Source organism: Melospiza georgiana, chromosome 15 (assembly GCF_028018845.1).
Source record: "Melospiza georgiana isolate bMelGeo1 chromosome 15, bMelGeo1.pri, whole genome shotgun sequence".
NCBI lineage: Eukaryota > Metazoa > Chordata > Aves > Passeriformes > Passerellidae > Melospiza > Melospiza georgiana.
The window spans coordinates 3,948,260-3,962,948 of NC_080444.1; the positions used below are offsets into that span (position 1 = coordinate 3,948,260).

The window sequence follows — 14,689 nt, forward strand, 5'->3', positions numbered from 1 at the left end:
TGTGACACCGCCGTGGGGAAGGCGAGGAGCCCGGCGTGCCGGGACGCGCGGGGGTTTGTTCCGTTATATGTGCGAGGATGGGCGAGCCTGTGTTTGGGGAGGCACAGCCCCGGCCACCGGCACCGAGCTCCTTCCGCGGCAAGAGCCCGTGCGAGAGAGGAGACGGGAGAGCTCGGGCAGGGGAAGGACGAGGGTGATGCGGGGACAGCGGGAGCCCGCGGAGAGATGCGGGACTGCGCCCGCTCGGCCGCCGCTCAACTGGCCCGGCTCTTCCTAGCGAGGACAGGAACTGGTTTTATTATAATTGTTATTTTCCCCGAGAAAACAAAAATCGGACTTCCTAGGGAAAAATAAAAAGGAAAAAAGAACTTTCACCGCGAACTGTCCTGTTCGGAAATCGCGTGCTTGTGGCGCAAAGCAGCGCTCGCTGCCGGGAGCGGGGCAGGAGCCGGGGCAAGCGGAGGGGATGCAGCGGGACTTGCGGCGGGGGAGAGCCCCACCCGCGCTCCCAGCGAGGCACAATCCCAGCCCGGGCACCGGGCACGGCCGGCGGGCGCGGGGCATCCCCGGTTTGGTCAGCGGCGCTGGGCAGCCCGGCGCTGCCGGCGGATCCCGGGGAGGGCTCGGCCACCCCCGCTCTCGCGGTGCCGGCTGCGGGCTGTGCGGGCTGTGCGGGCTGTGCGGGCCCGCCTGGCCAGGGCCGTCCCCGGGCGCGGGGGTCGGGGCAGCCCCGCGGGGCCGGTGCCCGAGCTGCCCGCGGCGCTCCCGAACAAAGGCGCGGCCGCGCCGCTCCGGGCCCGCCCCCGCCGCTCCGGGGCAACTTTCCCCGGGGCCGGCCGCGCCGGGGGCGGGACTATGCTAATGAGGGAGGCGTGACCCCGCCCCCTCGGCGGCGCTTTGCAGGCGCTCATTGGCGGCGGCGGCGCGGGGGCGGGGCGGTGACGCGATGCAAATGAGGGGGCGTGTCCGCGGCGGCCCCGCCCCCCGCCCGCCGGGGCTGCGGGGCTCGTGTTCGGCGGCGGGGACAGTCAAAGTGGCTCCCATAGGGAGAGACGGCGAGTCCGCCCGGCGCTGCGGGAGAGGGAGGGGGCACGGGGAGCCCCAGGGTCTCCCTCCGGCCGTCCGTCCGCGCCGCCGCCGCGGGTGCGCCCCTCTCGCTCCCTTCCCGGCGTGCGCCCGGCTCCGGCAACTCGCTTCCTGCGCGGCTGGAGGAGGGAGGAGAGAGGAGAGGAGCGGAGAGCGCTTCGGCTGGGAGAGGAGAGAAGAAAGAGGGAGAAAAGAAAGAAAGAAAAGAGAGAGGGGAGAAGGGGGGGGACTTGCCTCTCTTGTCACTGGAAAATGACACTTGATGTAGCAGAGCCTGCCGCAGCTCCCGTTCGTCCTATTGTTTCTTAAACTGCCATCTGAGATTTTTTTTTTTTTTTGCCTGCTGCCATCCGAGGGGTGTCTTCATACAAAAGGGACTTCAAGTACTCCTCCGGCTTGCGAGCGCTGCAACCAGCCCCCAGCACCCCGCCAGCCCATCCAAGCACCCAAACAAACTGCACACGCAGCAAACAGCAGCAACAAAACCGGGCTCTGATTGCCTCTGGATTTTTTTTTTTTTAATGTGCGTGCCTGTGTTTGCTTTCTCCGACTTGCTTTGATTCCAGCGATCAGCTGCAGAGAGAGGAAAAAAAAAGAAAGAAAAAACCCTAAATATAATAGTCCGCCTGGCGATTTTATCACTTTTTAAAAATTTCGAATAAAGAAGGAAGATTTGCGCTGTTGTTTCTGATTCATGTTTGGGATTCAGGAAAGCATCCAGCGGAGTGGGAGCAGCATGAAGGAAGAGCCCCTCGGCGCGGGGATGAACGCGGTGCGGACGTGGATGCAGGGAGCCGGCGTCCTGGACGCCAGCACGGCCGCTCAGAGGTAGGCAGGCTCCGCGCCCGCTCCGCGCCCGCGCCCCGCTCCGCGCCCCGGGGCGCTCCCCGCCCGCCCGCAGCGCCTTTCCCCCCGCGGCAACAAAAACCCGGCTCTGCAGCTCTGCTACCGGCACTGAGTTTCGCGTAGATGTCGCCACTTAAATATTTATCCCCATTGTCCCGTAGGAATGAGTTTTTATTAAATAATGATAACAACAATAAAGGAAGTGGCGAGTTTCGCTAGGTGCGGATAGGTAGGTTTCATCTCTCTGGCTCCGCGTGTTCGCTCGGAGGAAGGAGTTTTCAAAACTATGTTTGCTGCTGATTTAGTCTTAAGATCTTCAATTGACACTTTGCTCCTCCGGAAAACAGAGAGTTGTGCACGGATGTATCCAAAATATATTTCTCTACCTCGCTTTCCTATTCCCGTCAGAATCAGCAGCTCCTCTTCTTCTCCTCCGATAAGTAGGGAGTTTGCAAAGCGTACTCCAGGCGAAATTTAATTTGAAGTCCTTTTGTAGAACCACTGCCACTTATCTCAGATTTTTAAAAGAAATCCCTCCAAATATATGATGGGTTTGGCGAAGCTACTCCCAGCCTCGTTTTCTCTCTTATTTCTCCTTCTTCCCATCCTCTTCCCCACGAAAAAAAACCAAACCCAAACACGAACCAAAGCCTGATGCTGGATTCGCAGCTTGAGCCCTGGAGCCGGCATCATCCGGCATCAGTTTAATGTTGACATCTCCCAGTGTCTCCCACCTCGCCCCGCTACCCCCCCTTTGGAGCCCTCTAAGGAAGGGAAAGTTTCTGCAGGGACAACCCTGAAATATTTGAAGTTGTCTCCTGGGCTCGGTGTTTACCCACCGCTCCGGCGCGGGAGGAAAGGCTCGCAAGATAAGGCACATGGGCGCTGCTGTGACAGCTCCGAGCCGAGTTTGAGAAGTGGCAGGAGCGATGCTGCTCCGCGGGGCAACGCGCCGGCGGCTCTGAGCGCGGCTGCCCCGCCATGCAGGGCCGGCTGCGAGCGGGCGCGGGCCCCGGGGAGGGCTGGTGGGTACCGGAGCCGGCCGGGGGGGCTCCCGGGGGCTTCGGGCCGGCCGCAGGACGGGATGGGGTCGGGGCTCCGCGGGGTTCGGAGCTGGAGCTGGATTTCTCCGTGCCCGGAGGGAAAAGCCCCGGGGCGGCTCGGGGGAGGGAGGGATGCTCCGTCCCGGGGGGGCCCAGCCGGGTCCCGGCGGGGGAAGGCACCGGCCCGGGAGGCGGCTGGGGGTGCGTGAGGCCGCGGTGTCGGAGCTGCCGCTAACCCGCGTGTTTCTGGTCCCAGCGGAGTGGGTCTGGCCCGGGCTCACTTCGAGAAGCAGCCGCCTTCCAACCTGAGGAAGTCCAACTTTTTCCACTTCGTCCTGGCTCTGTACGACCGGCAGGGGCAGCCCGTGGAGATCGAGCGCACCGCCTTCGTGGGCTTCGTGGAGAAGGAGAAGGTGAGTACCCTGGTGCCCCGTGGGGGCTCGGCCGCCTCTCGGGGGCCCTCCCCGCTCCGCTCCCTCGGGGCCGCGACACCGGCTGGTCCCGGGAGCCACGGCAGCCTCCGGGGCGCCTGTCTTCCCCTGTCCCGGAGGGCGGACGAGGAAGGGATGTCCCCAGTTCCCTCGCAATGCCCGGGGCAGGGCAGAGGGCTGAGAGCTGCCCCATCCAACCCCGGGGACACCCGGCGTGCGAGTGATGGAGAAGCTCCATTGATACTGTTTTCTTTTTCCCTCCGGCCTCCCGTGTCGCCTTTGACTTCAGGAAGCCAACAGCGAAAAGACCAACAACGGGATCCACTACCGCCTGCAGCTGCTCTACAGCAATGGTAAGGGCTGGCAGTCCCCCCGTCGTGCAGAGCCCAGCAGCGCCCGGGCTCCCCCGGTTCCCCTCCGCTCGCAGCCGGGACACGGGCGGCCCCGGCAGGCCCGAGCCCTCGGGCGAGCCCCGGCGCGCTGCTCACGGCTGTGCCTTGTTTCAGGGATCAGGACCGAGCAGGATTTCTACGTGCGGCTCATCGACTCCATGACCAAGCAGGTGGGTGCTGCGGGGCGGCCGCCGAGCGGGGGTGGCCGGGCAGCCGTCGGGGCGGCCCCGGGAGCCAAACCCGCCCCCGCGGCGGGGCCGCTCTGCCCGCCGGGGCCGGGACGGAGCCTCCGCCTCCCGCGGGCACGGCCGCGCTCCCGCTCGGGCGAACACCGGGCTGCGGGGCGGCCAGCGGGGCCCGCGGGACCTGCCTGCCGCTGCTGGGCTGCCGGAGAGAAATACCGGCGGCCCTCCACGGTGCCAGCCAGGGCTGCGGATGGTTTTGCCGCTTAATTAATAAGAATTAACCTCCGGCCTGCGGCAGCCCCCAGCGCGGCCGGCACGGGCGCTGCCCGGCGCGGGGCTCTGTCGCTCCGGCCGCTCCCGCCGGCTGCAGCAGGAGCGGCTGTGTCGGTGTCGCGACACGTTCGTGTGTCGGAATAGACCCCAGAATCGCGGCGCGGGCAGCGGCGAGCTCGGTGTCCGACTCGGGGAGGGCAGCAGGGCTTGTCAGTGGATTAATCCTCATTTTAAGCCTGTTCTGTAGCCTCCCGAACAGAGTAATAATCGTGCGCGCCTACCTGTAAAAAATACTTTTCTGTTTAAAACCAGTATTTTTACAAAGGGACTATCTGAGCAAATCGAGTCTCTCTCTCCTTTCTTTTTTCCTTCTTCCCCTTTTTAAATTGTTACTCTGTTTTTTTTTTCCTGCTCCTGTCAGAATATTTTTCTCTTAGAATATGTTTCTTTTAAATAGTTGGGATCGCTTTTGAGCGTTTTAATTCTTAAAATATGTTTCTTCCCCTCCTAATCTGTTTTACTTGTTAAAGAAAATTCTTAAATTTTATTTAAGGAAAACATTAAGGGTTTTTTTTTTGTACCGCTAGGAAACGTCAGTCCTTGTATGTTGTCTGCAAGGACAAAACTCTTGGCTTGTATTTGGGTTTCTTTTCTACAGCAAAACATAAAGCTCTAAGGACTGAGTTTGTTTTACAAAACTCTCTTTGATGGTCCCAAAACATCTTTTCCTGCTATTGAAGACTGTCTTTCAACAGAAAAAAAAAAAAAGGAAAAAAAAAAGAAATAGGGAACTTGGGTGAATTTTACTAGACAATCCACTATGCATCTGAACTCTGTTATACTGTACGCTTCCAAACGGAGCCCGTTCCTTGTAGGAATTAAACCAGCAGCCACATACCCTTCTTCTTAAAAAATCCTGGAAAGCGTTTGCTGTCATTCCCTGGTTTTCAGGCACAAATTGGTTAGTTTGTGTTAAAAGTAACAAAATCTTCCTGAAATGTGAACTCTTTTTAGTCCTTTTGGAGTTTGTGTATTTCAGTGTAGATCGTGTGAGAGAGACTATCAATAAATATTATCTTTAAATAGCTTTCCTATCATTACGGAAATGCAGAAACCGCTGGTCATAATCCTGTTGAAAACAGAGCCCTGAACTCATGGAGAGCAGTGGATTCAAAATAATTTTCTTAACAAAGGCATCTTGCATATGAAGAGTTCATCCTAAGGCACTGTTTGACCTCTTGGTCTCTCATTATTATCAAGTCATCAGAGGGTCTTTGGAGAGAAAGGGGAAAAAGAAAACCCCGAGATACAGTTTATTTGTAAGACCTACCGTGTAGCTTTAAAGCACGTTCACAATGAAGAAGCAGGAGGAAAAAAAAATCTGTCTGATTTCAGGAAGTCTTAGTAAAACAAAGTTAGTGCAAATTACAGATTTTGGGAAAAGTGCAGTGGGGTTGAGAAGCGAGGATTTTAGAACAAAAGCTCTCTGAGCTTAGATTGGAAAACGGGGAGCAAAAGGCTGTTTTAGATGCATACATGTTTGCTTACATATTAATTTCATATCTGTAGTTTCTTTAGGCATGACTATAATTGCTTATGAAAAATAGATCATTATCATGTCACAACTGTGGCATGTGCCGCTCCAAATTTTTTCAGGGGCCAGACCCTAAATTCTCCTTCTTGTCCTTTTTTAATTCTTTCTTTTCAAAAGTGAAATTATTTCAGAGTTGGGATCGCGTCGGTTACTGAATGCTTATTAGGAAGTGAAGTACAACACATGACAGAAGCTCACCCAAATGTTGAATATATCATTTATATTTTATGACAGTGAATTATATAGAAGATTCTCAAGTAACTTTCAAATCATCAAACTGTAATTAAATATTGCAAAGACTGTCTGAAAATTCTTTAATTTTTAATGAAAGTTAAATATATATTGTCAGTCTACTTGAAGGTGTAGTATTTTAATGCATGACGCTCAGAACAAATTGGATAACGAAATGATTACTTTTAAATGAAACTGTTGCAGAAGCATACACGTTTCAGCTGGCAAGTATCTGCTCAGTCCTCACACACGCACATTCACACACTCGATAATTGTGAATTCCCAGACTGAAATTACAGCTACTCTGAGGTTTCTGGTGGCAAATTAAAAATCCCACAGAAGCAAAGCTTGAATGAGTTAGGTTCCCCAGATCATACAGGAAAGTATCTGTGGCTTTTTTTTTAAATATTAATTTTTTATTATTATTTTTTAATACGGACACATCAGATTTAAATATATTCTCTTTGTGTCACGGTTACAAATTGCGAGGTTTTGTACGGTTGCGGATTATTCAGTTAGGTAAGATAAAATAAAAGCCCTTCTGCAAATCAGACCTGGATTTCTGTGCTTAGGATTGCTGCTCAGAGATTTAATGTGAATGTCCCATTAGCAGCATGTGTTAGAGCAGTAGGTAGGCAGGGCTTGGCTATGCTGGGGGCTGTGTATGTACCAGGGAGGAGATGTTCCTGCTCCTGAGTGTTCCTGCTCTGCCTAAGTCAGGGATTTGTTTGTGTGGCTGTGCCCAGCTAAGAAACTCATAGCAAGAGTTGCTGGGTGGAACAGAGGGATCTCCGTGTCCTGGTGCGTGTGTGTGTGTGTGTTTCTCCGTCAGCTGTGGAGCAGGATGGGAAGTGGGGCTGGAGAGTGGCACCTCTGAGGCAGCCAGGAGCTGTGTTGGGAGCTGCATCCCAGGCAGAGCTGGCTGTGGGATGAGCTGTGCGCGCGCTGCCCCGAGCAGGAGCTCGGGCTGCATGGGCATTCCTTGGGAAACGAGGCTGTGGGACTTCCAAAGGGAAAACCCAGCCAGGCTTGGTCTCAGAGTGCCTCATTTTGGGGTGTGTTTGGGGAACTGTGCTTTGGTGGTGGCCCCGGAGAAGCGCTGGGTGAAATGGGAATTACGTGGCTTTCGGGGTCTCGCTGAGTTTCTGAAATGTGTCCCCGTCACTTAAAAATTGTAAATGCTACACACAAATCATTCCTGTGTCAGAGAAGCTCCTTCCAGTTCAGGCAACAACATTCGGTGTCAGTACTGGCTTAATTAAATTTTTTTTAATGTTATATTGGCACCTCATTTTATGTCAGGATCGCATTCCTAATGCGCTCAAAACCCTGTAGGATCCCAAACTTTATAGCTGTTGCTTTCCGTAAGGCAGCAGCTCCTCCCGCAGAAGATCTGCCTCCAACAATGATGCATTTCAAAATTGCCTGCAAAATGTGAAATATGTCTGCTCTAATAAAACTGGAGTTTTTAGGCAACTCAAGGGATTTTAATATGTTTGTGGAGAAGAGATGCCTTCTATTTCTTCGGCTGTATTTTCATAAAGTTGAGGTATTTCACTATTAGGAAAGATGGAGGAAATAAATCTGAAATACTTGTTCCCCACCCATTTTTCCTTCAGTTATTCTCATCCATAAGATATAACGGATGCTAATATGGCTCAGGCATCTTGAGAATCATAAGTTTTGCTCGATGGCTATTGTCTATTGCTGAGAGAACTCATGAGTCAAAAATCCTTCCTTCAGACTTAAACCCTGTTTATATTTGGATTTTTTTTTTCAGAGCTATAACTCTGGATGCAAATGGTTTTTCTGTTGACTTGTCTGTCATTCTCTGATGTCTGCAGATATTTGATCAGCTCTATTCTGTGCATGGCATGGCCCTTCTCTGGCAGCTACACGCATGGGAAAAAAAAATGTTATCAATAAGTTCAGAGGAGCCTCAGCAGACTGGGAGAAATTTCACACAAACATAAAACAAAACCTAACCCCTGTGACGGGGAAAGTTTACATTGCACCAGATTTTAGCAGCTTTCTTGTGCCTTTGGTGAGATGTCAGAAGCGCAGGTGATTTTAATTTTCTTGTACAGAGAGGAATGGAGAAGTTTGGAATTTGCATGCATGATCAGGACCTGTGTTTGGGAAAATGTAAACTCATCACAGTGGAAAATGTGTTGTTTGGAGTCTGAGGGTGAAAACAAAGCTGAGGATTTTGGAGAGACTGCCTGAGCCAGATGGCCTGGTGCATTCCCAGTCTGGCAGCCCAACTGCTCCCTCCTGTATAATATACAGCCATTTGTTCTGGGATATTTACGCTAGAGCTGTTTCCATGTGAATGTTTGAAAACCATTAAAAATGAACATATTAGGAGAGATAAATTTATTTAATTTGTGTGAATACATCGATAAGCAGGCTGTGAATCAAAGGCAGAGGGAGACTGGATAAAATAATTAGATGCTTCTGAATTGTGTGTGGAGAGGCAGAGCAAGAACTCCCTGTCCTGGCCCCGGGACCAGCTCCGCGCTGCTTGTCCGGGATAAACCTCCCTGGGATGGGTCGAGGTTTTGCCTGGGGAAGGGGTAAAACCTCGGGTAATTGAGGGTTAAGGATTCAAAGCCAAATAAATGTAATTCACAGTATTTTCTCTGTAGATATACAGTGGATACAAGCCTAATCCTCTCTGGGTAAAATTCTGGCCCATCTGAAGTCAATTGCAAAGCGCCTATTGAATTCGGTGGGGCCAGGATTTTATTTTCTCCCTGTGTGTACAGCTGTAAACGTCATTCCAAATCATTTTAGTTCTGTTTTGGAAAAGACCCTAATTTTAATGAGTTTTCCCTTCTCTTTTATTTCGGTGAGGGAGATACTTTGTTTTGTGAGGCAGATGGAATCTGAAAGCAAGTGGATTTAGATGCACATTGGTGATTTCTCTCCTTCTCTTACTCTTTTAAAATCAAGGCCATGACATAACTGAGTAATATAATGACCATGATCTCATTCCTTCAAGATTGTTTTTCGTCCAGTTCTGAAAGCAGGATTGCTTGACTGGCAAACTGACACCAGGAGACGATTCTGCCCTCACTTGTACCAGCATAAATCTGGATTTATTCAGGAATAGTTAAGAACAAAATCAGCCTCTGTATTTTTCCGGCTTGTTTGTAGATTATTTTATTGCTTTATCTTACTGCATCTACTGGGGAAAAAGTAGATTAAATGAGAACTGCAGCCTTGACTTGTGTATTGCCCCCATTCCTTTTTATTTTTTATTTCTTCTTATTTTTTTTTATTCATGAAGTCAGTGAAAAGTTTAGGTGAATTTTTGGACGTACTTCACTGTGATGCGCTCAATGCAGTAATTTTTATTTGTTATTAAGCAGTGAATTGAATTTGATTAAACTTTTTATGCAGCTTTATTTAAAGACAAGTAGGGAAGCGTCATATTTTTGACACAAATTTTTCGAGGCCGGATTTTGAGGTCTGTTTGTGCATGAGTGACTGTTACTCACTGGGACTTCTTGCAGGAAGGTTACTTGGGTGAGTAACAGCTGGCAAAATGGAAGATAAATTTTGTGGAGAAATGTTTAAGTTGTTCAGGAGAAGAAACGCTATTTTCAAGTGCTTACGAATTACCACCGAGTTAAAACGACATGAAGTAAACAAAAAGAAAAAACCCAAAGTCTATAATTTTGCATTTCCTTTGCCGGTGTTTTGTTGTGCAACTCTGATGTGTATCTGCAGGCTTATTTTTAGCTCTGCTGTGGTCTAAGTTTATGCACTGTAACTTTCACTTTGTCTCTCATTAATGTGATCCCTATTTGACAAAATCATGACGACGTTAGTGCGACAGGGAACCCTGACGCAATCTCCCTGTTTCAAAACCTGAACTTAAAAACCGCTTAATTTATTTAAAAAAATCAAGATATTTTTGTTAAAAAGAGCAGCTTCTCAAATCCGAGAGCTAAACATTTTCACAACAGTAACGTAGTAGACCCTTCCTGTAAAAATACTTCTGGCAGCTCTAACGATCTGAAACTTTAGCAGTTCCTGTTTCCTTTTTGAAACTAATTGTAGAATTAATGCTTCAGAGCGGCGTGGTTTGCGAGGCGGTCGAGTATCTGCAGGGCTCTCGGGCAGCCATTCATGGGGGCACACCGTGCTCCACACAAGTAAATGGGCACACAGGAGTGGGGAGATGGGGATGAGCTGCTCAGAAGTGAGCAGTCATTTCAGTCCCCAGCGCGTCCTCCCGCTCCCCAGAATTTCCTAGGAATTCCTGCAGGAACAGGGCAGGCAAGGGGAGCCGCGTTTGACGCGGAGAAAACAAAATGTACACGGGTGCAACTTCGATAATTGAATGCAAATAAAGTGAGAAGCAAATCCTTAACGTGGAGGGAGGCAGAAGAATGTCATGCACGCAAAGAAGGGATCACTGATGCTAAACACAACAGACAAGGTGATTATGTAGCACAGTGTTGACTCTGCCCGTTCATTATTGCTATTTAGTTGAGTTATTTAAGCAGCTACCTGGAGGTTAAGTAAGCACAGCAGCAGAAAGGGGAGAGGAGGAGAGAGGGCAGGGGGAAAAAAGAAAGTAAATTTTGCGTTCTGGTTTGTCACTTCATTGGCTCCACTGGCAACAAGCTAACCCATCCTGGGTAAATTTATTTTAATATTTGGAAGTATAAGAAGAACGAGCTGAGTCCAGCAGCCCTCTCCTCTCATGTCATGTTGTGATTGTCTGGAGGTGACAGGAGGGCTGGTGGTGTTTGTCCCCACTAGAGGCCTCAGAAGTAGATCTGCTCTTTTTCCTCCTGCTCTGCATTCTCAGAGGGAGATTATTTTTTAACTGTTGATGAAGTCCAAGAAGTGCCATGAGCTTCCTCCTTGCCTGGCCTGTTCCACTGCCAGGTGGAACCTGATCTGGGGTTTTCTGGAGTCTTTGCAATGTCCCCGCTGACTGACCCCACCAGGTGTCAGCCAGTTACTTCAGTTCTCTGGCTTTGCCTGGAGGAAGCTTCTCCCCGTCTTCCCCACTAATGCTGGGAATGAGGCTCTTCTGAATTTGTCCACCTCCTGCTATAATCCATGTAATTCCATTTTCTAAGGCTTCTTGCAAACCATCTCTACCTCTCTTGGGTACTGATGTGGAAGTAGCTCAAGGTGGGGTTCTAGCTGGGGTCAGGGATTGCTGGTGTCTGTGCTGGGGGGACTTTCTGTGCATCCTCTTTTTCCCAGTGCTGGGTTCACAGCTGTTGTCCCTCACTGCTACAAATGAGGGGGCAGAAGCCAGGTGAGGCTCTGGGCCCATTAGTGGCAATTAGTGGCAGCCCCTGTTTTATCAGCTATAAAAGCCCAGCCCAGAAGCTCCTAGGTTTTTGGGGAAGTCTTGTAGCAAAACTGAAGTTAAAAAGTTAAAACTACCAAAGGTAACACAGGTCTATTTATGGTATTATTTATGGAAATATTATGGAATTTTATAATGCATGATATTAATATTGCATGTTGCCATTTAAATTGTGTAAGGGTCAGTGCATGCTTCTTCAGATTTGTGTGTTTTGAGATTTGTGCCCCTTCTGGAAGTGCCACACCTCTTACCTTTTGTGGGTTACATTTGTAAGGACTAGAAAAACAGTTTGTTCTATATTAAGGTAACTTACTTTTCTGTCAGTATTTTCTATGCTTCCATTTCAACTAGATCTCATTTTTTAAAATGTGTTTCATCCGTAGAGCACACTTCTTAAATTTCAGTCTCTATTTTATTGTTAGCTCTAGGGAGACCCATCTCAGATATCATTTTACCTACTGAGTTTTTTCCCCCAATTTCTTGTTTTAAATTCTGTGCTTTAGAGGCTGAAAAGGTCTCACCAAGCTTAAGGACAGTGCTGATGCTCAGCTGCAAGGGGTGGTCATCCCTCCGAGCCTGGGGCTCTGATCCCCGCTCCGGAGTGCCACCCTAAAAGATTTAGAAACCTCAGTGCCGGCAAAAGATGCTGTTGCAAGGGAAACTCCACTCTTGTTTTGCTGCTGGGGGGCTGGTGCCTGGGAGCAGGGCTGGCTGGAAAACATGACTCTGTGGGGCTGAGCTGGAAATCCTGTCCCACAGGGGCTGTGAGCACTAACCCAGCTCGTGGGTAACGCCGATCCCTTGCTGCTGGTGGGAGCAAACGTAGACTGCTCTTGAAATGTGAACACTCTGCCTTTCCACAGCTTTAGCTTAAAGGATTCTCCCTGTCTCCCTGTTGTGCTGTCTCAGAGTCAAATTTCTCAAGCTGGTTGATCCTCTGTTTGTTTTGGTCTCCTCTGCTCTGGTAGGGCCTTCTCCTCACTTATTTATACCCCTGGAACTCCGGAGGTGCTCTCTGGAAAGCGCTGGATCAGGAGGTTCAAGGGAAGAATCAGGCCCAGGCTCTTTCTCAGGAGCTACCAGGAAAATGCCTGGGCTGTGCAGCTTTTGTAATTAAAAATGCATGAGCTCTCTTTTCTGCCTTTTTTTTTTTTTAATGAATAGGACCCAAAGTATACCAAGCCTTGCTGTTTTTTTTTTTTCTTTCTCTCTTTTTTTCCCCCCCCTTCTTTTTAATGCTATTAGGTTTATATTTTATTCTGAATTGAAAAGAAAATTGTGGTTGTCTTGACTACTAAAAAAACCCATCCTACACACTGCTGGAGAGATGTGCAACAGAGAGGAGGGAATTTAGCTGTACTCAGCTTGTGTTGTTTTACAACTGCAGGTCTTGGAGCAGGTTTGGTGGAGATGCCAGCTCTCTTTAGCCTGAGCTGTGGTTTGTAACTTGCTGAGCCTTTGCTTACCGTGACATGTTTTGATTTTCTCCAAACTCAACCTTATGTACAACTAAAAATGTCTTTTATTTCTAGGCAATAGTATATGAAGGCCAAGACAAGAACCCAGAAATGTGCCGAGTTCTGCTCACGCATGAAATAATGTGCAGGTAAGAAATACCCCTCTTCCAGTTAATTAGTGATGAGAAGATGAATCTGTCTCCCAAAATCTAGGTTGAATCTACAGCTATTTTCGGACTTAAATTTATCTTTCTTGCATTAAACAATCCCAAAATAACACAGTTCGGTGTGTGTAATTAGCAGCAAGGTCTCAGTTGTCACACTAGTTTTCAATTATTTATAAAGAGTTATTCTTAACAGAATGCTGCTGGTTTTCATTTAGACACTGTAGCCCACAAAAGGTCTCCTCACCGAAATTAACAGCCTATTATAGTCTTGTAGCAATAAACGTCTCTGTCCCCTGTTCCCAACAAAAACTCCTCGGCAAAATGACAAAATAGTATTTATTTTTTTCTGGGTGTGCATTAAGGAGTGAGGTCAGGAGGTTCTTTTGTCCTGGTTGCTGCTCACGTGGGGTCTCTCCTCGGTCAGAGTGGAGCAGCTGAAACTTCTCTGTGCAAAAGATGTCATCTTCTTGATTTTCTTTAAATTTCCCCATGCAGATTTGGGTCTGCCCAGTGCTCTCTTGCCCTGCCTGGGGTTGGTGACTTTAATTCAGTCAAATATCTTCTCCCCCAAACTTCTGCAGCTGCTTCCTTCTCTGTTCTGGCTGGTTGAAGTAGGTGAAGCCTCCTCTACTTCCTTTTTACCACAGACCCCTTCTCCACCTCAGAGAGCTTGACCTCTCAGTCTCATTAAAGTTAGTGGGTGTTTTTTGCATGTCTGAAAAAATCATTTGTTACATGTTATTCGATGGCAGAAAATAATTCCCTGGTGGAAGACGAGGCATTCTTGCATAAGCTCATTGTTACAATCAGTTGTTTTAAGGCTGTAAAAATGCCATTGCATGCGTTGTAACTTTTACAAAATATATTTACTAAAAAGGAGTAACTTGAGGGTAAAAACTAGTACCCACTTCTAAAAGAATAAACTTGGATGAGGGTTTCCTGGCAGGGGAGAGTCTTTGACAAAATACTCAGATGGAAACTTCTCTGTTGGTTGATTTTTTTTTTTTTTCCCTTAAATTCTTGGGATCTGCATGTTTTGTCCTCCACTGACAGCTCCTCCTGCTAAAACCCTGCTGGGGGGTAGCACCCCATGATGAAGGCAGAGGAATTGCTCTCCTTGCCCTGCCAGCTTGGGTGAAACCCTGCACAGCTTCCCCCCTCAAATTCTTCCTTGCAGCAGGATTTTGGGGGATTTTAGTTTTCACATCTTGCTTTTCTAGGCTGCTTCTTTCAAGAAACCAAAAAACTTGGTTTGCAGCTCCAAGAGGTGCCTGAGCCTCTGCTGCCATTGGGAGCCTCTGCTGCTTTGCTGAGGACTCCAGGCCACTTCTGCCTTTTCAAATGGAATCCCAGTCATGTTGACAACTTGTAATTGTCCTAAAATTCATTGGCCCAATTAGCACGACTTTCACACTGGATACCTAGCTAGGAACAATTCATGGAAATATTAAAGGAGGCCCCTGACCTGATAAGACTCAAGTGCCTTTTACTTTTCTCCTGTAAGAGGCCAGTAAAACAGTGGGACTGGGCACATGAGTAAAATTAAGGACAAGTTCAAGTGCCTGCAGTGTCAGGGTCTGAATCTGCCACTAGTCCTGGGTGATGTGTCCTCCTGATCCTTAAGCAGCAAGGTTTGGTGGTAG

General features: G+C 49.0%; 1 protein-coding gene across 4 annotated transcripts in view; it reads left to right on the forward strand.

Annotated features, from left to right (window-relative positions):
* Positions 1-1,780: 1,780 nt before the first annotated feature.
* The window catches only part of EBF1 (EBF transcription factor 1), a 261,512-nt gene continuing 248,603 nt past the window's right edge, over positions 1,781-14,689 (forward strand). For all 4 annotated transcript variants that reach the window (XM_058034565.1, XM_058034566.1, XM_058034567.1 and 1 more), the window contains exons 1-5: positions 1,781-1,914; positions 3,232-3,388; positions 3,696-3,759; positions 3,913-3,968; positions 12,955-13,028. In XM_058034565.1, coding sequence (XP_057890548.1) covers positions 1,781-1,914; positions 3,232-3,388; positions 3,696-3,759; positions 3,913-3,968; positions 12,955-13,028 — 485 coding nt within the window. The remainder of the gene's footprint in view (positions 1,915-3,231; positions 3,389-3,695; positions 3,760-3,912; positions 3,969-12,954; positions 13,029-14,689) is intronic.